The sequence below is a fragment of the Lepidochelys kempii genome, chromosome 1 (assembly GCF_965140285.1).
Source record: "Lepidochelys kempii isolate rLepKem1 chromosome 1, rLepKem1.hap1, whole genome shotgun sequence".
Classification (NCBI taxonomy): Eukaryota; Metazoa; Chordata; order Testudines; family Cheloniidae; genus Lepidochelys; species Lepidochelys kempii.
The window spans coordinates 212,878,854-212,903,297 of record NC_136380.1 but is presented as its reverse complement, the minus strand read 5'-3'; the positions used below and the strand labels follow the sequence as shown (position 1 = coordinate 212,903,297).

At 45.5% G+C, this 24,444-nt stretch overlaps 1 protein-coding gene across 1 annotated transcript in view; it reads right to left on the bottom strand.

Annotated features, from left to right (window-relative positions):
- Positions 1–920: 920 nt before the first annotated feature.
- LOC140898583 (scavenger receptor cysteine-rich type 1 protein M130) overlaps positions 921–24,444 on the bottom strand; it is an 84,391-nt gene continuing 60,867 nt past the window's right edge. Inside the window, exons 6-15 of the mRNA XM_073312584.2 lie at positions 19,782–20,099; positions 17,952–18,266; positions 15,560–15,886; positions 14,731–14,766; positions 14,210–14,347; positions 13,166–13,258; positions 12,084–12,155; positions 11,283–11,372; positions 2,537–2,689; positions 921–1,045 (exon numbers count right to left, since the gene is read on the bottom strand). Of these exons, the coding sequence (XP_073168685.2) occupies positions 921–1,045; positions 2,537–2,689; positions 11,283–11,372; positions 12,084–12,155; positions 13,166–13,258; positions 14,210–14,347; positions 14,731–14,766; positions 15,560–15,886; positions 17,952–18,266; positions 19,782–20,099 (1,667 nt within the window). The remainder of the gene's footprint in view (positions 1,046–2,536; positions 2,690–11,282; positions 11,373–12,083; positions 12,156–13,165; positions 13,259–14,209; positions 14,348–14,730; positions 14,767–15,559; positions 15,887–17,951; positions 18,267–19,781; positions 20,100–24,444) is intronic.

Genomic DNA, 24,444 nt, shown 5'->3' with positions numbered 1-24,444 from the left:
AGATCTAAAAAATCACCTGAAACCTCTTTCTGTTCCACTTGCGGGGTTCCTCAGTCTGCTTTTGCTAATATAAGCCCATATCACATCATAAAATAAACTCACCGATAACCACCCATGACCCACCATAAAAAATCCATGTGTTTTTGCTCTGGGGAGGAATAAAAGTACACATGTACACTGAAAGTAAATCATTGGAAGGTGCTCTGATGCCAGAATGATGGGCATGGCACATGAATTTATATAGAAGAGAAGAGGAAAGGATAGGGGCATATTTTCACTGCTATCTGATTGTGTGTGTATGGGCATTAAGATACCTGTAAATAGCATCCTATTTATCCTCCAGAATTTCAAAGGAAAGTCTGGACTGGGTGTTAGGGCCATCTTTGGAGTGAGGAATATTCTGTTGCTAGGTATCTCACTATTACCACACACCTGGCAGAATATTCATTCTCAATGTAACACCCTGTCCAACAACCTGAGATACCCGAGGGGTGACATTTTACCATTATAATTTTTTGGTGGTTCAATCTCAATTTTTCCCCCAATGGTCTCCAGGGAGCTGCCCAACACACCTCGTTGGAGAAGCATCAGCCCTGGAACAGTCTTTCAAAAACAGTTTACTAAGAAAGTAAAAATTCACAAGGAAGAAATAATATTTCATGTTACAAATAAAACAGCAGGAATAAAAAAGCAGGACAGTTCCAGACAGTCTGATCAATTGGGAATTACAGGGGAAACCACAGATCCTGTCTCAGTCACACATATTTCTTGCAAGCAGACAAAACTGCAATATAAAAGCTGTATGAACTAGTTCCCAGGTAGGGATTGTTTCTGATGGCCCAGAGAGCATTTGAAAGAAGAATAGCCCAATCATACAACATTTATGTCCTCACAGGATATTTGATCTGAACTCAGCATTCTTATAGTGATGTCCCAGAGACCCCATCTTCAACGTCATCATAACCTGGGTCTCCAGGAAGTAGGGACAGGGCGTCTCTCTCAGCCTCAGAGACCTCTTCACTTCTTAGCAAGTGCAGACTCCAATCTGAAAATGAACAAGGGGCCACATTGCAGTCAATGTAACCATTCTACACCCATGTATACTCACAGTATAGGCTGTGACATATCCCTTCTGTTCCTGTGATTGGGGCCCTACAAGTTTAATCCATTATCTCTCTATAGCCTACAAAGAAAACATCTGGGAGTGCATTCATTCTGTGCTGAGACCTGCCTGTTGCAGGAGTAGTGTGGAGATGTCAGTGAGCTGGTGACGCCTCCCTGATGCTCAAGCAGGGGCTGCTCTAACTCCCGATGGCTGGTATAGTCCCTAAGGGTACATACACCAGCTGAAACCAGGTAGGGTGGAGCAGGCTGGAGCTTCTATCCCACAAGACATTCAAGGACAAGAAGCCAAAAAACAGGGGACATAATAGATCTCAACTGCCCACACAATATGAGTTTGAATGTTTCTCTCAACAAGAACAAAGAAATGCACATTTCATCCTAACCCACTTTCCTCTGAGGTGCAAAGTGGGAGCTCAGCCGTCAGCTCCAGACTGTGAGTTGCTCTCATACAAGGCTAATGGAGCCATTTACATATTGAAGAGAGTGATTTCAAACCTGATGCCAGGCCTCTAACTAACCCCACTGCAGGGCCCTGCTCTTCCCATTACCATACTGGGCACTGACACCTTGTTTGGGGGAAGACACACAGGCTGTGATCCTGCAAACGCACCTGTGTAACTTTGTCCTCACAACAAGTAATTTGGCCAGGGTCACTTCCTTGCTGCATAATCCATATTCCCATCCAGACATTGGTCCCGTGGATCACTGGGAAACACAGACATTTCCAGCTTTGCCAACCCCAAGCGTTCAAAAATTAGAAGTTGACAGGATGCAGGGCCTGCAGCAGAGCCAATCTCCAGAGAACCTAATAATCTGCCTTATTGGCTGGAAGAGTCCTCAGAGTGGCTCATTAGTCCAGCAGAGCTGCAGTTCAGCAGCTACTTGTAGCATTCACCCATGGCTGCCATCGCTCCTGCCTTGTTCCCACTTCTGTTCCTGCTTTACCTCAGCCTTACCCCTGCCTTGCTTTACTCCAGGTTACCTGGTCCTGACCCTCAGCTCCAATTCCTGACTCCAGTTCTGCCCCTTGGCTCCAATTTCTGACTTTAGCTCTGACTCCAGCTCTAACCACTGAGCCTGATTCTGGGTCTAACTATTGGACACGACTACCTATGTCTCAGTCACTGACAGAAGTTAGGCCTCAACATATCATGAGATTGGTTTAAAAATCAGTAGATTAAAAAGACTTTTTTTGGTCTTTTTTTTGTCCTCTGGTTTCTGAGCCTTTAGGTGAAACTCAGTTCATGTTCTGAAGCTTCTTTCTGCAACCATCAGGGCTAGAGAACTTGCTTTTTAAAAAATTAAAGCAGAGACTCTCATGTCTCCTGGAGTTTGAACTTTTAAAAATACTAGATATCATGAGACTAGCAATAAACTGCAAGAATTGGCAAAAGTGCATTTCCCCACTCACCTGTCTGTGAATCCCTGTTCCTGTCACTCTCTCCTGGGGCTCCAGTGTCTTCCCAGGCACACTGCCCGGGGCCGTGGTTATCATTGGGGTCAGAAACTTCTTTGACATCATCATAACCGTTCTCTGTGACATTTCCAGGCAGTGCAGGAGCCTCTGAAAAAGAGGCAAGAATTAATGGTAATGAGGAGAGAACTTCCACTGAATAGAGAAATAAATTATACACCAGGTACAAACAGCCTGAGGTACTGACACCCCAAGGGGGATGAGAAACCAAAAGTCCCTCCCTCACCAACCTTAGTGTCAGAGGAATTTCATTCATGTAACGTTTGTCTGACACATTTCAAGGACCTGATATAACTGTAAATTACTCAAAGGAGCCTCAAACAGAAACTGAAATGAAGGTTGTGGGAGATTTGGGAAGAGGTGGCTAGGAGTGGGGTTTATGTCAGAGGACGATTTGCCCATGGTACTTTGTTGTTATACTAATTATACAGATAAATGATACTTTAATTTGTTCTATCACTTACTTTCTAAACTTTCCATTATTGTGAAAAGCTCATTTTGTTCCATTTCTCTAAACGAGTTTGGCCCATAACCCACCCCTGATCTGCAGTGTCTGGAACACACACCACCAAGTCAGGCCAAGCATAGGAAAAACTTTTTCACTAGGAGGGTGGTGAAGCACTGGAATGAGTTACCTAGGAAGGTGGTGGAATCTCCTTCCTTAGAGGTTTTTAAGGTCAGGCTTGACAAAGCTGTGGCTGAGATGATTTAATTGGGGATCGGTCCTGCTTTGAGCAGGGGGTTGGACTAGATGTCCTCCTGAGCTCCCTTCCAACCCTGATATTGTATGATTCTATGGGCCTGTGGGTGTGAAATCTGTACATCCCTTTCATGTGTGAAACTCAAGTATAGATCAGTGGACTTAGCAAAGACAGGGATGGCTGAGGGAGACCATTACCACAGAGCAGAGGGCTGTGCTCAGAGAGCTTGTCTCCTAACTTTGTGAGTAATGTTAGTGCACATTAAAGTGAAGGTCAGGGAGCAGTGACTAGAGTCAGGGGCACCATGGGCAGGCACTGAATAAACTTCTTCTAGAGTCACACTGGTTGGCCTGTGTGGTACCACATGCTTTACTATTTCCCCTCCATACAGCTCTGACCTAAACCAGCACCCACAGCCATGCTCTGTGGGAGAAGAGTTAGAAGATCCTATGACATGCTGAGCACCCTGAGAGTCACAGATTTATAGAGTTCAAGGCCAAAAGGGACCATTAGCTCATCTTGGCTGACGGCCTGTATATATAACAGGCCACTGAATTTTACCTAGTTGCCCCTCTATTAAGGAGAATAACCCGTGTTTGGCTAAGGTATGTCTGTCACAGTTCAGGACAACTGCACCTGTATTCCCCCTCTGTGGGCCACCAAGGACACCCACTCTAGGCTCCCGGCTCCTCAGCTGTCTCCTCTCTTGGAAAGATACCTCCATCCCTTCTGACCGGGATTTTTCCAGCCTTCACAGTTCTCTGCCTACATGGTGATATTCCCAGCAAGTCAGATTGCCTAAGGGCCAGTGTGTATGCTTTGCTTTCTCTCCAGAAGTTATTTCCAGTATATTGCCTGCAGTTGTAAGTTGCCATGCACCTCCTTCCAAGCAAGCACATTTATTCTTAAGGTAAAAGCATTACAAAGAAAACATAGAGCAATAAAAGAACCTAAACACAAGCTAAAAAGCTTACCAGAGAGCACCCCAACTCAAACCTCAGGCTCTGGCAGGTGCCAGTCCTTCACAACCCACAAATGGGCTTTCTCCAGAGTTACAAGTTCACAACTGTCTCAGATTCAGAACCCGAACCCAGGTTGGGTGGTACAGCTGTTTCTTTACACAGCTCTGGCTTTTTAACTCATCTCTGGGAACAGGTAATCCGCACACAATGACCTACTCCTCGGGGTGTAGCTTCAAAAGACTGGATTTTTACATAACCCGCAATGGTGCAATTTGCATTAACCGCTCCCTAGGGATTCTCCAGGAAATCCACTTCACACTTATTTTCCCAAAAGTCCATTCTTGTCTGGCACATTTTCAATATAGTCTTTTGAACTCCCAGAACTCATATCACACCTCCCCTCAAATAGCGTATATGTAATCCTGGCCCATGGTAATACATAACCTTTGCATTTAATACAGTGGACCCCAGATATATTTAAACTTAATTCAATAAGGCCGCCCAATGATATGTAGGAAATTGCCATATCTGCCATAGCATTCATTCTTGATTTGAAGACATCAAGAGATGGGGAACTTATCATTTCCCTTGGTAGTTTGTTCCAGTGATTAATCACCCATACTGTTAAAAATTTGCACCTAATTTCTAATTTTTATTTGTTTTGCTTCAGCTTCCAGCCAGTGATTCTTGCTATGCCTTTTTATACTCAGTTAAAGAGCCCTTTAATATCAGTATTTTCTCCCTGTGAAGATTCTTTATTAAGGCACCTCTCAATCTTCTTTTAGTCAAGCTAAACAGATTGAGCACTTTAAATTTCCCCATGTAAGGCATTTTCTCCATTGATCAGCTCCCACTGATTGCATCAGTACTGTTAGAAAATAGGCCTGTTTGTTAGCCTGAGATAGAATTTTGAGTTTGATTTTTGATACTCTTATATCCTTACTAATATGTGTGGACAAGAAACAAAGAGACTGTGTGTTGCATTTCCCACAACCAGATGGGGCTTTTAGTACAATGTGAAAAGATAAGAGATAGACCTAAAGTGTTGCTAGGTACGGTGGGAGTGTAATATATGAGCGTACACTTGAAGACTGCCTCGACTCCTATCTCAAGGCAAGGTCAAGCAACCAGTTGGGAGGAGTGAGGTGGATGGTGGGGAAGGTATAAGAAACACTAAAAGCCAAAGAAAATCCTGACGCTGGCTGATACATAATCTCACTCCCTACCCCTCCCATGGGATACAAAAGAAGTGGCACCAAAGCCCCCAGTGTGACACTATGCCCCCATATTCTTCATAGAAATATTATTATGATATGAGTATGGCATAATTATGATGTATTTGATGCAAGATAAGGTATGTGAAATATCACTGATATACTGAATATGATTATCCTACTTGAATGCATGTATCATTTCTGTATCTGAAGTTAGGAATATTGACTATGTATCTGTACTACAAATTGTGTTTACACATGGGGAACGCCCACTAGACAGAATGCAATCAGTCTAGATGGCTAGCTAGGAACAAGTCAATGGACCATTAGAGAGAACAATAGGTCTTTGAAGATGCTAATCTCCCACCTTCCTGGGAAGTCTTCATGGGGATGCTGCAAACAGCCTCTGAGTTATGACTGCAGGGACATGTGACCAACTCACCTGGTATTGGACACCATGATAATACTAGTATTTTCCTACTGGCTGGGGGTGGAAATCAAACTGGGAGACAAAGGATTCCCGCCATATGCAAAAACTAGTTAAGGCAGGTGTTAGGATATAGATATTCAGTCCTGTCTGTAAAGGGCTATACTCTAAGAATTTAGGTGTATTCTTACCACTTGGCTAGTTATAGAGGTATAAAAGAAACAATCAAAATCACTGTCTGCCAGTGTAAGAGCCTTCTCTTACTGTGACAGTCTGAGACCCTGTTCTTAGGCTAAGGCCTTTGGCTAAGCAGCAGAGGCAGCCATAAGCTGGGAAGCGAACGGTTCCTCACATTCCAACGTAGTCACATTGAAATAAGGTGCTATTGGGCTGTTAGGAATACAGTCCTGTCCTGATAATGCCTATCACCTCCAGAGAAAGGGAAGTGTCTAGAAGATGTAAAAGGAAACTTAGTTTGATAGCAGCCTGTCTGGCAAGAACTCACTTATCAATAGCTGGGATGTGAAATCCTCACTTCTGTGTTTGTTCTATCACTGTAGTCCCCATTTCCCTATTGTTTGTCTGCATAATCTCTGTCTGGTTCTATGATTGTCTCTGTCTGCTGTATAATTAATTTTGCTGGGTGTAAACTAATTAAGGTGGTGGGATATAATTGGTTACATAATCATGCTACAATGTGTTAGGATTGGTTAGTTAAATTTCAGGAAAATGATTGGTTAAGGTATAGCTAAGCAGAACTCAAGTTTTACTATATAGTCTGCAGTCAATCAGGAAGTAGGTGGGTGTGTGGGTGGGGGAAATGGGAACAGGGAATGGGGGTGGGGAAACTGGAATCATGTTTTGCTAAAGGGGGAAATGGGAACAGGAAATGGGGGTGGGGAAACTGGAATCATGTTTAGCTAAGAGCAGGAATGGGAACAGGGACACAGGTAAGACTCTGTGGTGTCAGAGCTGGGAAGGGGGACACTAAGGAAGGAAACTGGAATCATGCTTGATGGAAGTTCACCCCAATAAACATCGAATTGTTTGAACCTTTGGACTTCGGGTATTGTTGCTCTCTGTTCATGCGAGAAGGAAGTAAGTGGGGGAGTAGCACTGTATGTAAGGGAGCAGTATGACTGCTCAGAGCTCCGGTACGAAACTGTAGTAAAACCTGAGTGTCTCTGGATTAAGTTTAGAAGTGTGTGCAACAAGAGTGATGTAGTGGTGGGAGTCTGCTATAGACCACCGGACCAGGGGGATGAGGTAGATGAGGCTTTCTTCCGGCAGCTCACGGAAGCTACTAGATTGCATGCCCTGATTCTCATGGGTGACTTTAATTTTCCTGATATCTGCTGGGAGAGCAATACAGCGGCGCATAGACAATCCAGGAAGTTTTTGGAAAGCGTAGGGGACAATTTCCTGGTGCAAGTGCTAGAGGAGCCAACTAGGGGGGGCGCTTTTCTTGACCTGCTGCTCACAAACCGGGTAGAATTAGTGGGGGAAGCAAAAGTGGATGGGAATCTGGGAGGCAGTGACCATGAGTTGGTTGAGTTCAGGATCCTGACGCAGGGAAGAAAGGTAAGCAGCAGGATACGGACCCTGGACTTCAGGAAAGCAGACTTCGACTCCCTCAGGGAACGGATGGCCAGGATCCCCTGGGGGACTAACTTGAAGGGGAAAGGAGTCCAGGAGAGCTGGCTGTATATCAAGGAATCCCTGTTGAGGTTACAGGGACAAACCATCCCGATGAGTTGAAAGAATAGTAAATATGGCAGGCGACCAGCTTGGCTTAATGGTGAAATCCTAGCGGATCTTAAACATAAAAAAGAAGCTTACAAGAAGTGGAAGGTTGGACATATGACCAGGGAAGAGTATAAAAATATGGCTCGGGCATGTAGGAATGAAATCAGGAGGGCCAAATCGCACCTGGAGCAGCAGCTAGCGAGAGATGTCAAGAGTAACAAGAAGGGTTTTTTCAGGTATGTTGGCAACAAGAAGAAAGCCAAGGAAAGTGTGGGCCCCTTACTGAATGAGGGAGGCAACCTAGTGACAGAGGATGTGGAAAAAGCTAATGTACTCAATGCTTTTTTTGCCTCTGTTTTCACTAACAAGGTCAGCTTCCAGACTGCTGCGCTGGGCATCACAAAATGGGGAAGAGATGGCCAGCCCTCTGAGGAGATAGAGCTGATTAGGGACTATTTAGAAAAGCTGGACGTCCACAAGTCCATGGGGCCGGACGAGTTGCATCCGAAAGTGCTGAAGGAATTGGCGGCTGTGATTGCGGAGCCATTGGCCATTATCTTTGAAAACTCGTGGCGAACCGGGGAAGTCCCAGACGACTGGAAAAAGGCTAAAGTAGTGCCAATCTTTAAAAAAGGGAAGAAGGAGGATCCTGGGAACTACAGGCCAGTCAGCCTCACTTCAGTCCCTGGAAAAATCATGGAGCAGGTCCTCAAAGAATCAATCCTGAAGCACTTGCATGAGAGGAAAGTGATCAGGAACAGCCAGCATGGATTCACCAAGGGAAGGTCATGCCTGACTAATCTAATCGCCTTTTATGATGAGATTACTGGTTCTGTAGATGAAGGGAAAGCAGTGGATGTATTGTTTCTTGACTTTAGCAAAGCTTTTGACACGATCTCCCACAGTATTCTTGTCAGCAAGTTAAGGAAGTATGGGCTGGATGAATGCACTATAAGGTGGGTAAAAAGCTGGCTAGATTGTCGGGCTCAACGGGTAGTGATCAATGGCTCCATGTCTAGTTGGCAGCCGGTATCAAGTGGAGTGCCCCAAGGGTTGATCCTGGGGCCGGTTTTGTTCAATATCTTCATAAATGATCTGGAGGATGGTGTAGATTGCACTCTCAGCAAATTTGTGGATGATACTAAACTGGGAGGAGTGGTAGATATGCTGGAGAGGAGGGATAGGATACAGAAGGACCTAGACAAATTGGAGGATTGGGCCAAAAGAAATCTGATGAGGTTCAATAAGGATAAGTGCAGGGTCCTGCACTTAGGATGGAAGAATCCAATGCACAGCTACAGACTAGGGACCGAATGGCTAGTCAGCAGTTCTGTGGAAAAGGACCTAGGGGTGACAGTGGACGAGAAGCTGGATATGAGTCAGCAGTGTGTCCTTGTTGCCAAGAAGGCCAATGGCCAATGTCCCAATGGCATTTTGGGATGTATAAGTAGGGGCATAGCGAGCAGATCGAGGGACGTGATCGTTCCTCTCTATTCGACATTGGTGAGGCCTCATCTGGAGTACTGTGTCCAGTTTTGGGCCCCACACTACAAGAAGGATGTGGATAAATTGGAGAGAGTCCAGCGAAGGGCAACAAAAATTATTAGGGGTCTAGAACACATGATTTATGAGGAGAGGCTGAGGGAGCTGGGATTGTTTAGCCTGCGGAAGAGAAGAATGAGGGGGGATTTGATAGCTGCTTTCAACTACCTGAAAGGGGGTTCCAAAGAGGATGGCTCTAGACTGTTCTCAATGGTAGCAGATGACAGAACGAGGAGTAATGGTCTCAAGTTGCAGTGGGGGAGGTTTAGATTGGATATTAGGAAAAACTTTTTCACTAGGAGGGTGGTGAAACACTGGAATGCGTTACCTAGGGAGGTGGTAGAATCTCCTTCCTTAGAGGTTTTTAAGGTCAGGCCTGACAAAGCCCTGGCTGGGATGATTTAACTGGGAATTGGTCCTGCTTCGAGCAGGGGGTTGGACTAGATGACCTTCATGGGTCCCTTCCAACCCTGATATTCTATGATTCTATGATTCTAAGTGGGTGAAGGAATAAGCCCCCTAACAGCAGGGCAGTGATATCATCGTGGTTGGTTCTTCATTGTCTCCTCACCTATGATGACTGCTGTAAACACCTAAGACTGAACCTGGGGGGAGGGATAGCTCAGTGGTTTGAGTATGGGCCTGCTAAACCCAGGGTTGTAAGTTCAATTCTTGAGGGGGCCATTTGGGATCTGGGGCAAAAATTGGGGTTGGTCCTGCTTTGAGCAGGGGATTGGACTAGATGACCTCCTGAGGTCCCTTCCAACCCTGGTATTCTATGATTCTAAGAAAGGACTGAACCCAGGCTAGAGGGAGTTCCAGCCTGTGAAAGAAATACCTGGAGATTTAAGCTGCAAGCAAGTGCAGCTTGCCTTCAGGAACCTTTGCAATCTGCCTAAAACATCATTTAGGGTGAGAATTTGTTACACATATCCAGTTTCTTTAGTATATTAAGCTTAGCTTGCGTGGTTTTTATTGTTTTTGGCTAGGTAATCTGCTTTGATCTGTTTGTTAACCCTTATAATCATGTAAAATCTATCTTTTGTAGTTAATAAACTTGTTTTTGGTTTTGTCTAAAACCAGTGTGTGTGGAAACTATAATTGGGGAGCAAAAAGCTGTTGCATATCTCTCTCCACATTGAGGGAGGGGACGAATTTCATGAGCTTATGCTGTACAGTTCTCAGTGAACTGCAAGGCAGTATAATTTTGGGTTTACACCCCAGAGGGGGGTGCACACAATTGCTGGGCAATTGCTTAGCTGAGCCTTCCCATGCAGAGCTGATCTCAACATGTGTGTGTAAAGCTGCAGATGGGTGTGTCCCTACCTTTACGTGTGCTGGTAAGGTGCAGTCTGAAACCTGAGGATGGGCTTGGCAGGCTTGTCTCAGCAGTACACTGAGAAGGGAATCCAGGCTGGTGGTTCAGGTGGGTTCAGTTGTACCCCAGTTCCAAGCGGCACCCCAAATGGGGTGCGGGGAACATGTCACAACAAGACCCTTCAAAATGGAACATGACCATAAACTGTAAGGGGTGGGACCAAGGGCATGCATTACAGGTATAATTATGCCTGCTAAGGAAGGAGAACAGTGACACTGGGAAAAAGGCTCTGCGGCATCAGAGCTATGGATATGCTTGCTTCAATTAACACCAATAAACATTGCATTGCCTGTACTTCGGAGTTCCAGTCTTCTGCTTTCTGTCTGCATGACAAGAACCAGGGGAGGGGTGAAGGGAAAGCCCCTAACAAGTACTAAAGATGCTCAGCACCTCACAAGATCAAGCCATAAATGACAATTTTTGCCTGTATAGACAGACACTGTGATCTATTGGGCGGAGGTCTAGACAGGGATGCAGAAACCTGGGTTCTTTTCTCAGTTCTGCCACTGCCCTGCTAAATGATCTTGGGCAAATCACTTCACTACTCTGTGCCTCAGTTTTCCCATCTGTAAAATGGAGATAATAGTACCACCCTCCTTTTTAAAGTGCTTTGAGGTCTATGTATGAAAAGCCCTACATAGGAGCTAGGTGTTATTAATTACTAGTTTTTCCACAGGGTATCATTGCTTCAAGGCTATAGATTTACTCCTCACCTTGGCTGTCTGAAGTCAGGAGCACATCACTCGACACAGGGTCCTCCACATTATCGAAATCCAACTGAGACCCCCAAGGGGAAACTCCCTCTGTAACAGCAAACAGCACACTCAGTGTCCCCTGAACACACCCAGTTCCTGAGCAGGTTTCTAGTTCCCCATTAAGTGCCTGTTGCCTTGGAGCATGGGCTGTTTACCATGGAGTTTGTAGGAGAAAGTCACAGGGTGATCCAGGGGAAAAGCATGATTGATATTCTGTGAAATTTTCTCATGCATTTCAGTGGGATCAGGATCTGTGTTGGTGCTGAGCTAACACTAGACACACTGGAAGATGGTAGCTGCTGCACCAGAGCTGACCTTTGTGACTCCAACCAAACTCTATAATGATGGTTTATAGTCTCTTAGTTTATATGGACTAGATTGTGACTTGGGCTACTTGCTTATGCCAGCTGGTAAAACCATAGGTACAGATCAGGGTTTGTTTACTGGTAGGCTCCAGCTGTGACTTTCAGTACTTCCATGCCAAGCGAATAGTTCTGGACCGCATTCCCTGAAGCTCCTCCCCGAGTGGAGGGCATCACAAACCACATACAGGAAAGGTGATGATTTTATCACACGTTTCCATCACAAAGGTTGACAGAAATCTTTGAAAGTCTGGTTAAATCTAATCCCATCAGAATGTATAAAATCTGTTCTGGGTCATGAAATTGATTGAGGGGAAATGACAGCCTTTACAGAAAATGCTGTGGAGATTAAATTCTCCACCCAGATATGGTCTCTGTATCTCTCCTTCCCCATTACCTTGTTCTGATGCAGGATCATTTCCCACCTCGCTGTCCCTGGTGTAATACCGAAGTTTCATCAGTGAATCATCTGAATAGGAGATTGTAGGGACAACAAATGAGATGTTATCAAAGTGAGAGCAGCTAAGTTGACAAATGGCTGGTGCATCTGGGGGCTGGGAGAAAGATTTCTGGTCTCCTTCTTTTAGGGAAGATGCTGAATGCACAGTGACACTGAGAAATATCCATTTTATTGTGGTAAACGTGGGTTTGGGGAGGATAAAATCAGACTGGGAAGATGCTGGGAACATCCATGCTGAACCTAGGAGGTGCGGGGGGGACTGAGTGTGACCTTTAACAAGGAATTTAAAAATCTCCAACTCCACCTGCTAACTCATGTGAAAGCTACAAACTGTCTTGTCTACACTGAGGTGTTACCTTGTGTTAGTTATCCCAAGTTAAGAACACACCTTTTCTTTTCAGTGAAGACAAGGCCCAAGGCTGCAGGATGTCTGTTCCAAGAATGGGAACAAGCAGAGAAGAGTGGGGAGGAAGCTCATCTTCATGAAAAAAGAAAAGGAGTACTTGTGGCACCTTAGAGACTAACCAATTTATTTGAGCATGAGCTTTCGTGAGCTACAGCTCACTTCATCGGATGCATACCGTGGAAACTGCAGTAGACATTATATACACACAGAGACCATTCTCTGTGTGTATATAATGTCTACTGCAGTTTCCACGGTATGCATCCGATGAAGTGAGCTGTAGCTCACGAAAGCTCATGCTCAAATAAATTGGTTAGTCTCTAAGGTGCCACAAGTACTCCTTTTCTTTTTGCAAAGACAAACTAACACGGCTGTTACTCTGAAACCTGTCATCTTCATGAGTTCATCACACAACAAACCTGGAGATAGATGCACCTTGTGGTGTCATTTACACCAATGGAGAGTGAGTGCTATGTGGGAGTAAATCACTAAGAAATCTGTATCCACAGTGTGCCAGGGATCCCAGGGATGAGGGCTGAGATTTTAGCTCTGGGTCAGGGCCTCGGGATGGAAAGTGCAGTAGATATTTGCTCCGTTAGGAATGAGACACACGGACCTGAGCGACCCAACATCTGCTTCTCTCCATTCAGGTTATAATCGATCTCCTCATATATGGCTTCAGTGAAAGGGTCCGAGGATCTTCTGGAGTCTGGAAACAAAGGTCAGGATTTGCCCAGGGTCATAGAAAGTAGAGCTGGGAAAACCTATTAGATCATCCAGCCCCTCCCTCTGGGAGCAGTGCAAGATTGAGCCTTACAGCACATTCCCACTGCTCTGTCCAGGCTATATTCAAGTGAGTGTCCCAGCTGATGGGAGCCACATCCCATTCCACAACGTCCCTTTGGAGACGATTCCATGGACAGGTTTACTATCATAATGTCTTTCCTCGTGTTCATCCTAAATGTTCCCTCATGCTCTCATCCCATTGCTCCTGGTTAGTCCTCCTTGTATCACCTTAAATAATTCTTCCACCAACTTGGTGTTTACACCAATTGCAAAGTGGAAATAATAGTACTTACTTATCTACTGGCCAGTGACCCTGTGGGGAGGAATTAACTAATGGTTGTGCAGTGATTTATCAATGGAAAGTACTCTAAGTGCCATGGATTAATATCAGTGTTTTGATCTTTTAGACATTATCACCAAGGCTCTTTTCCAGCATTTCTCCTTCTTCATACCCTCTCTCCCACTCAATCTCTCTGTTCAGAAACTTTGCCCCACATGGATTTTCTTGCAGATTTCCAAATGGAATCTCTACATGTTATTTTCTGCCACTATTGCAATCTCTTTAATCCTCTTTGAATTATTTCTCTGTCCTCATCACTGCTCTCAACTCCTCCCAATTCAGTGTCATGTGCAAGTGTCTCTGCTGTGCTGTTCATTTCCAGGGCCAGATCATCAAGGAAAATATTAAATAAAACAAGATTTCACATGGAACCTCATAGTTTTACCAAGGGTCCTCCCTCTCCTCAGCTACATCCTCCCCTCACCCTGCGCTGATCCAGCTCTAGGTCCTCTCACAGCCTTGGCCCTCTCCACACCTGCAGCTCCCCCTGCTATTGCAGAGGCATTTCAGACAGTGACACTAATCAGCACCCACCTTTGCGCTGTGCCTTGGCACTTCGCACCTGTGCGCCCAGAATGATTAAGACCAGGCAGAGCAAGGCCCCCAGGATAATGCAGATGACCACGGGCACTGTGACTCTCCCACTGTCGGTCGGAGGGCGGCGCGGGGGAGCTGGGTGGAAATGAATATGCAACAAGGAGTAATTATCCTGTGAGAGTCAGGGGGCCCCAGGGAGCTCCTCAGTCACTCATTGCATGGCCCAGGGCAGCAGGGTAACGGGCTGGGACACAGTCTGTGCGCTACAGGGGCAGCTCACAGGCTGCTGTTTAAATCATGGGCCCTGCTCTGGTGGCTAGAACCAATAGACAGGAATCATCCTGCTCAGCACAGCCTGCAGCTCCCACCCAGGTGTCATTCACACATGTGTCATTCAGTCCTTAGATTTCACACTCAGTATAAAGGAGCTCATTCGCTCAGGCTGGAGGTTCCAGCTCATTCCTCTGTGACCCTGGCACCAGGTAAATTTAATCCTTGATGGGAGGGGAATATTTTACCTCTTCTAAACAGTGAAGCTGTTGTCTTCATCACACCTGCAAAGGGAAAGGAAACGAGAGTTAGAGTCTGAAGTAAGGGGCAGGTGATGTGTTTGTTACATGGGAGAACATCCACTCTCAAAGTCTCTGTGTGTGGACATTTGTCAAACAGTGTCTGAGATGGTTTCCCTTTTCTTCTTATGGAAATAAAATTCTGAGACAACAAATTGAGTAGTGTGCATGACACAGATGATAATAGAGTTTATCTGCATATTAAACCATTAATTTCAGCACTTTATAATGGAAAAATCGAAAAATTGGTGTATTTTATCATTTATGGATTTGCTATTCAGTTTTTACTATGGATGCTGAAATCTTTAGGCATAGCTTCTGCTGCTGTGTTTGTTTTTGTATATCTGAGTCTGTTCAAAGAAAAGGAGTACTTGTGGCACCTTAAAGACTAACAAATTTATTTGAGCATAAGCTTTCATGAGCTACAGCTCACTTCATACAAGGGGTTCAAATGTGCACAGATTAATCATCTGAAAGTCACCCACCCATAAAAATCCATAGAAGAGAAATATTGTTATTACAGTTGGGCTCAAAATGGAACTGAAACTCACCCACAACACCCCTCTCTCACACACACATCCTCACAAACAGACTTGTGGGGAATTCTGATCCTGACCCGAACTGCACATCCTGGACCCATCTCTGATTGTTCATCCCAAAAGGCTCAATAGCCAAAGAGCTGCACAAATTATGCTTTCTACTGAGAGGCTTTTCTGGGGTCTTACTAGTGGATTGCACCATGGGTCCCCACTTCTTTTATACATTTTTTTATAATTACCATTTGAAGAATCATTGCAAATAATATGGGTCTCTTCTGCTCGGTGATCACATGACTGCCATTTCCATGGGCCTGAGGGACACTGCCAAAGGGAGCTGTGCTGCTCAGTGCACTTAACATGGTCCAGCCACGTGAGACCAGAACCTTCCCCATGTTGAAATTCTCCTGCAGTGAGCACTCCATCTCCACAGTTCAGCTGTTTGCATACAATTGTCGGGGTGATGCCAGTCATCTGATTTGAGCAAACACTGCCCCATGTCCCATTGTAGAAAACCTCCAGGCGCCCAGCACAGTCACTGCTGCTCACCAGCCTCAGATCTGTGAACTCTAGAAGGAAATGCACAAAAAGGGAATTTAAATTGATGATCCTGAAAGTTTTTGGTCTACACTACAGCGTAAGGTTGACTGATTATGTCAGTGTACCCACTATAGCCTTGCTCCCACCAATGTAAGTGCCCTGCTACATCAACATAATAACTCCACCTCCACGAGAGGTGTAGGGCTTATGTCTATGGAGTTAGGGCAATGCAGTGTCCATGTGGACACTGAGGGTTACTTACATCAGCTGTTGGCTGTCATTTTGGGATGTATAAGTAGGGGCATAGCGAGCAGATCAAGGTACGTGATCGTCCCCCTCTATTCGACATTGGTGAGGCCTCATCTGGAGTACTGTGTCCAGTTTTGGGCCCCACACTACAAGAAGGATGTGGATAAATTGGAAAGAGTCCAGCGAAGGGCAACAAAAATGATTAGGGGTCTGGAACACATGACTTATGAGGAGAGGCTGAGGGAACTGGGATTGTTTAGTCTGAGGAAGAGAAGAATGAGGGGGGATTTGATAGCTGCTTTCAACTACCTGAGAGGTGGTTCCAGAGAGGATGGTTCTAGACTATTCTCAGTGGTGGAAGAGGACAGGACAAGGAGTAATGGTCTCAAGTTGCAGTGGGGGAGGTTTAGGTTGGATATTAGGAAAAACTTTTTCACTAGGAGGGTGGTGAAACACTGGAATGCATTGCCTAGGGAGGTGGTGGAATCTCCTTCCTTAGAAGTTTTTAAGGTCAGCCTTGACAAAGCCCTGGCTGGGATGATTTAATTGGGGATGGGTCCTGCTTTTGAGCAGGGGGTTGGACTAGATGACCTCCTGAGGTCCCTTCCAACCCTGATATTCTATGATTCTATGATTCATGTCAATTTCACAGCTCCATGCTAGAACCATGAAATTGACAAGAAAGTTGTGTGGGGGCTTCAGCTAGAGCCCAGGTGCCCCCAGGCTCCCTGCTCCCTGCCAGATTGCTGCCCAGACTACCTCCTCCACGCTCGGAGCTGGTTACTCCCTAGGATCCTGGCTCCCTGCTTCCAGCTGTGTTGCTGCTCGAGCTCCCCGCTCCATGTGGGGAGCCTGGCTGCACCAAGGCGCCTGGCTCCCCTCTGGGAGCCCAGGTGCTTCCCTGAAACTCCCAGTTCCCAGCTCCCTTTTTGGAGCTGGGCTGCATCCACACAGCTCTCTGCTCCCAGCTGGGCTGTTGCCTGGGCTCCCAGCTCCCTGCTCCCAGCCAGGAGCCTGGGTGCTGCCCAGAGGCTCCCAGCTTCCCACTCCCTGCTGCCCCAAGGTTCCCAGCTCCCTGCCAGGAGCACAGCTCCCTCGCGCAGGCTCCCAGCTCCCCACTGGGTAGCTGCTGTGGTCCTAGTGGACAGCAGGGAGCTGAGAACCTGGGTGTGGGGGTGCAGTTGTGCTACTGGCAGGGGGCAGGGAGCTGAGAGCCTTGGGGCAGTGGCCGGGCTCCTGACAGGGAGCTGTGCATGGAGCTAAGAGCCCAGGCTCTCAGCCCCCCCTCCTCCACTGCCCCTCTTAAGTCAGTGGAAGTGCTCCTGGTGAGGATGCACACCACCGGCAGAAGGAGGGCAGTGTGGACATGAACCACCTGAGTAATTACTGCAGTGGCTGTAAGTCAACCGAACATAGGTCAACTATCTGTCTGTGAAGAATGAAATGCCAGTGATCGCTAATGATCCTGTGCATTATTCTGCAGGTACAAATGCCAGAGAGAATCACTCCAAGAATCAGAGACTCTTCTGGACACTACAGGCCCATTAGCAATACAGTGAACCCTTCGGGAAAGTCACCATTTCCCAACAGTTACACACACAGATAGCCAAGATACAGCAGTGACTGACCCTCCTACCACTATGGAAATGCTGTGATATCTCCAATACCCCTGGGTGGGAACTGATAGTAACTGGTGACTTTCAGTTGGGTCTGTGGTTTGTAGGGAGGTAGGAGCGAGACAAGAGACAACGACAGCGAGGGAGCGGCTCTATCATTCTCACTCTCCTCAAACATCAGCCCCGCATTAAATTCCCTGGCAACCATCAAAGCATTCACAGAACAAACCTGAGCAGAGAACTCCTGCGTCCTGTTTGTGTCTGCAGTTGTGCTGGCCCCAGCCCCCGGAAGGACACTCCCAGAGATCAGATTCCTTCCCAGAGCAGTTCACATCATCCAGCCAGATCTGCCCGGATCCTTGTCCATAATGAGCAGTGAGAGTTGCACTTATGGCATGGCCACATCCCAGTTGTTTGCAAACAACATTGGAGTCCAGTAGGTCCCAGGAATCATCACAGACTGTCCCCCAGGTGCCATTGTAATAGATCTCCACTCTCCCAGCACAGCGACCCGCCCCATTCACCAGCCTGATCCGCCTGCTTCCTGCAGCAATAAATCCTAACTGTTAATGTGCAATAAAATGATAAGTGAACAGCTTCCATGCCAATCAGTGAGGTTGCTACAATGGCTGAGACATAAATGCTTTTAAACATCTGTCTTTAACCAGAAACTTAGAAAAGAAAAAAATCTGTAGAGTAAGGAAATTATGAAGACTTTTTAGAGAAAGCTATTGTGAAAAAGTATGTAAAGGTAAGAGCCTAATTGTGAATTCGTTCCTCATCTGAGTAATTCGTATGGAATTCCCCAAATAAATAAGAACGACAGTAATTGTGAGAGTAAGGGTTTTCAGGATCAGCCCTTACTGGAAAAACTGATTTTTTTCAAACAGCTCTAAGATTATAAGCATCAAGGGTGTTTGAGGAATTTATGATTAGCTAATACATTTATCAAAAACTCTAATTTTCTTTTAAATTCTCACAGAACTGGGAGGTACCTGGGATTTGAGAAAAGCAAACATGGTACCAATTTATTTTGCAAATAAAAAAAGAAAGGCAATTTGATGCAAGTCCCAAATAGGTAGGGCTCAATTCTGCTTCTGGTGAAGTCAACAGCAACACCTCCACTAACACAATGGGTGGAGGAATGGGCCCTTAATGCACTGTAATTACCCTGCAACCGGAATATGCATGAATAAAAGTTTTGGTGCAGTAACATTACAGTGCACAGTACATACAAACAAATCTGTTGCTTGACAGTTACCAGTGTGAAGGGCCTATGTTTATGTTTACTGTGGACTCTTAAAGTAAGTAAATATATCAGCAAAGAGAACAATAGAATTATCTTTTACAATGGTAATATGCACAATCAATAACAATAACAGTCTTCATTTTTCCCTTTAAATGAAGCAAAATTACATAGTTATAAGATTTGAACATAACTATATCACACTAACACGGCTGCTACTCTGAAACCTACTTAACTTCTGAGTCACAGAGCCACTATTTGTGGCCCTCTTGATCAAATTGGCTTACATATGACTTTCTTTTCCTATTATTCCTTTCTGAGTAGGACAGCACATGATTTAAGATTAAGAAGTCACTAAAAATATTAGAACTGCTCAGAATTTTTATTTTCCTGGAAAAAAATTAGACAAAAATGAATATTTTTTTTTCAAAAAAATAAAAACGTCTTTCCATAAAAACCTGAACATTGTCAATAAAAACAGCCTTTTGTGAAAATTTATGTTCTGTTGCAAATATTTTTCAGCAGAAAAAAGTTTGATAAAAAACGGTTCTTGACCAGCTCTAATAAATACAAGACAAAGAGAGAGAGGTTGCTGCAGAGGTTGCTGCAGGTTACCCCTATAATGTGGCTATGTTTTTTCTGTTTATAAAACAATATGTTTACTATAAAAGTGTCAACGTTTGAACCTCAGATCTATATTTTTTTGAGCGCTGATGAGCTCACAGCACAAGATGAGCTGGAGGCAGACCCTGGGGTGGGTTATGTTCCTATTGAACAAGGACAGGATATTTTTAAGATTTCACGGTAAGTCACCTGAGCAAACAACACCGACATCCTCAGCAATTCGTGCCTGAGTGGTCTCAGATGTGGAGACGTTGCAGAGAGTCAGATGAGTCTCATTTCCTGCACACTGGACACTTCTCAGCCCCACAGGGCCTGTTCTTCGCCCAGACTTAGGGAGGTTAAAAGCTTTCTCAGAAATTCCACACTGGAGCTGCCTGCACACCACGCTGGCATCGTTCATGTCCCACTGGTCATCCAGCACTCTGCCCCAAGCACCACGGAGTGAAATCTCAACTCTCCCATCGCACCGGCTCTCTCCATTCAACAGTCGGAGTGATGCTGAACGACCTGGGCTCAGGAGAGATGGGAAATACACTGAATATCACTCCCCGCTGGTACTGCATTAGAAATAATGCACAGATGTAAAGGGAAACACAAATTTCTGTGCTAAGTGGCTAAGTGGAAGATAACCCTCATTATTGTTCTGCGATACTGGGAGCAGCCTCTAGCAAGGGCTTCATTTGTCTCTGTACTCAGAAATGCAGGGGGTGATGGTGGGAAAGGCTTCCCCAGCTCTGAGGCCAGATCCTGTGAGGAGCTGGGCACCTCCTATTCAGTGTGAAGGGTTCTCACCTCCCTCTGAAGTCAATGTGAGCAGGGGGTGCTCAGGAGCACTGTGCAGATCAGGCCCTTGGTTACGAAAGTGCCCAGTGCAAAAGAGCTCAGTGCTCACCCAACATACTGATAGTGGCAGTGCTGTAGGATAGCTGTGATTAACAGGCGTCTGAGTATCGGACTGCAACGAGTGCACCAAGCTCCTCACTTCCCTGCTACAATTCCCAAAGCCAGCACTGCCAGGACACGTGGTTCCTTTAAATAGCCCCCCTGTCCTCTTTGTCCCTGTTCAATGCATGTTAGTGACCCACGATCACCGAGTCAGCTCCAAACTCATAAGAAGCCAACAAAATAATTTTTTTTTAGGGTTTTTCCAGGCCAGGTCAGCAACTCTGGATGCCTGAATTACCTTTCTCATGAACTCTACCTATTGTCCTGGTTGGAGAGGATGCATAGAAGGATGAATGACCTCCCAGGAAATGGGGAAGACCATCCTAATTTTTAAAAGCTTTTTTTTTTTATTTTAAAATTGTGACCACTGAGCATATAAATGTGTTGAAGTTCTTAGTGGGAGAAGTCCATACTCTTTCAGTTAATTACTGTTATTGCAGATTTATAAAGTGCATAAAGTACCTTGCATTCCAAAGAATCCATGTTGTTTAAAAATATTATGATTTATAAACCTGTTAAAATTTCCTAAATAAATAGCTGTAAGAAAAAAAGTATATATGTATGTCACAGAGGACAGCAATGACTAGAGCTGGTTGGAAATTTTACAATGAAATTAAAAATGCCGGTTCACCAAACCCAAAATTTCTCACAAAAGCCAGTTGTGTTTAATTAACTTTCACTGAATCAAAGGCAGTACTACCATGAAACCTTTCTGCCAGGTAGGTTTACTTGCCTGGAGGGCTTCTGGGGAGCCTTGCCATGCAGGCTGCCCCAGGACTGGATACCACAGGCTTCTAGTATTCTTGGCTCTGGCCCTGGGGCAGCCCCATTGTGCTTACTGCCCCAGGCCTGGAGACCCCAGACTTCTAGTCTTGGAAGCTCTGGGGCAGCCCCACCATGTTGACTGCCCTGGGACTGGGGACCCACATTTCTATGGCCCATGGCTCTGGGGAAGCTCTGCCTTGCCAGACTTCCAGAGTCCCCACCATGGAACTGGGAGCCTGACAGCCCTGGAAGCCCTGGGAGACTCAGTTTAAGCCAGGAATCTCAGGAATTCTGGGCTTTCAGCTCTGCAGCAGAAAGCCTGGAAGCCCTAATTCTAACTAGAGCTTGGCTCTGGGTTCTACGGCAGAGAACCTGGAAGTCCTGAGAAGCCTAATTTGAGCTGGGGCTTTCAGGGATTCCTGGCTCACTCCCATGGAGCTGGTAGCCTGCAGGTCCTGGGACAGACTGCCAGGTTCTGCGGCTCGGTGAAAGCCTGACCATGTAAACTACTCCAGGCTGGAGTCACCACTTGCCCCACCCACCTCCACTCTGTGCTTCACACTACATGTGAGAAGCTTGTGCTCTAGGCCTAGCGACACACTCCACTCCCTAACCTACCCAGTCCAAACACAGGGACCCACCTATCCAACTGCAGCTTTGCTCTGACCTCATCTGCTGCCACCCACATCACTGCTGTTTGGCTCCAGTGCTCAGGGATGAAAGATTTAATTGGCAAAGATGGACAGAAGAATCATTTGCTAGGGAGTGATGAAGCAGGAGATTAGACATGGCTCTTCCATCTCATGTGCAAGGAGTGGAAGGTGTACAGTTTAATGGATATAGGCAAGACTTTGCTGTGTGGACATGGTAAGAGGGCTGGCATGGGGCACGGTGGCCAACAGGAGCCCAATCTCCTCCATAAACAAAGCAAACATTCCCCCTCCCTGAATTATAGAGTATGAATGGTCCCAGTTCCCTATGTGCGGAATTACAGTGCCCCTGCTCCTAGGCCAGGGGTGCATTGCGGGCTGCCTTCTTCTGTTTCAGAGTCTCCATTTTTCCTGAAAAAGGACAAAGAGGTGTCTCCCTTGGCAGCTGTGAAGAGGACTAGCTGATTATGGATTTTTACATTTTATCCTTAAAATAATCCAAGTTTCCAGAGACCAATATACAGAACCTGGCTTAGAGAGGGAGTGAAAGCAGCTATAAAAATTCAATATATAACAAAAAGAAGAATGGGGAAGTAGAAAATTGATAAGGAAAGCAAAGGGACTCAAAGAGAAATCTATGGCCAGCAGAGTTAAGGACAATAAGGTATATTAGGAATAAAAGGAATCTTAACAATAGTATTGGTCCATTACTGGATGGAAATGGTAAAATTGTCAATAACAATGTAGGAAAGACAGAAGTGTTCAATAAATATTTTTATTCTGTATTTGGAAAAAAGACAGATGATGTAATCATAACATGATTGTGTTGCACATTTCAATGGTAACTCAGGAGGATAAACAGCAGCTACTAAGTTAAGTTGCATCTAAGAGTTTAAAGAGATTGTGGAGCTCAGTGTATCATTAATGTTGATTTTCAATAAGTCTTAAAATACTGAGGAAGTTCCAGAAGGCAGGAAGAAAGTTAATGTTGTACCAATATTTAAAAAGGGTAAACAGGGTGACCTGAGTAATTATAAGCCTGTCAATCTGAGATCAAGCCTGTGCAGAATAACAGAGTGGTAGCATGGTAGCATGGGCAACAGTGAGCAGAGATACAGGCTATCTGCCCTGAGCACAAAGCTGTCTGGACCTCCTGGGTACATATTTGGGGCAGCTAAGCCATGCTGCCACTCATTGCTGCCTGTGCTACATGGCTTCGCTACTATTTTTAGTATGGTAGCTCAATGAAAGCTAGCGTAAGTATGTCTTCGTGAGGTGGGAATCACACCCCTAACTCCAAAGTTACACATAGCCTTAGACTTATGTAAAAAAATTGACTTGGTATAGCACCATATTTTGATTAAGAAACTAGAACAATACATAATGAAGATGGCACATATTACATGCATTAAAAACTGGCTAACTGATAGGTCTCACAGTATAACTGTAAATGCAAAATCCTCATGGAGTGGGTGTGCTTCTAGTGGGGTCCCAGATGGATTGGTTCTAGGCCCTACACTATTTAACATTTTTACCAGTGACCTGGAAGAGAACATAAAGTCATCACTGATAAAGTATGCAGATGACACAAAAATTAGGAAGTGGTAAATAATTAAAAGGGCAAGTCACTAATACAGAGCAATCTGAATCACTTAGCCTTGGTCTACACTAGGAGTTGAGGTTAAATTTAGCAGCGTTAAATCGATTTAACCCTGCACCCGTCCACACAACGAAGCCCTTTTTTTTTTTGACTTAAAGGACTCTTAAAATCGATTTCCTTACTCCACCCCTGACAAGGGGATTAGCGCTGAAATTGGCCTTGCCCGGTCGAATTTGGGGTACTGTGGACACAATTAAACGGTATTGGCCTCCGGGAGCTATCCCAGAGTGCTCCATTCTGACCGCTCTGGACAGCACTCTCAAGTCAGATGCACTGGCCAGGTAGACAGGAAAAGGCCCGCGAACTTTTGAATTTCAATTTCCTGTTTGGCCAGCGTGGCAAGCTGCAGGTGACCATGCAGAGCTCATCAGCAGAGGTGACCATGATGGAGTCCCAGAATCGCAAAAGAGCTCCAGCAAGGACCGAACGGAAGGTACAGGATCTGATCACTGTATGGGGAGAGGAATCTGTGCTATCAGAACTCGTTCCAGTTTTCGAAATGCCAAAACATTTGTCAAAATCTCCCAGGGCATGAAGGACAGAGGCCATAACAGGGACCTGAAGCAGTGCCGCGTGAAACTTAAGGAGCTGAGGCAAGCCTACCAGAAAACCAGAGAGGCGAACGGCCGCTCCGGGTCAGAGCCCAAAACATACTGCTTCTATGATGAGCTGCATGCCATTTTAGGGGGTTCAGCCACCACTACCCGAGCCGTGTTGTTTGACTCCTTCAATGGAGATGGAGGCAACACGGAAGCAGGTTTTGGGGACGAGGAAAATGATGACGATGAGGTTGTAGATAGCTCACAGCAAGCAAGCGGAGAAACCGGTTTTC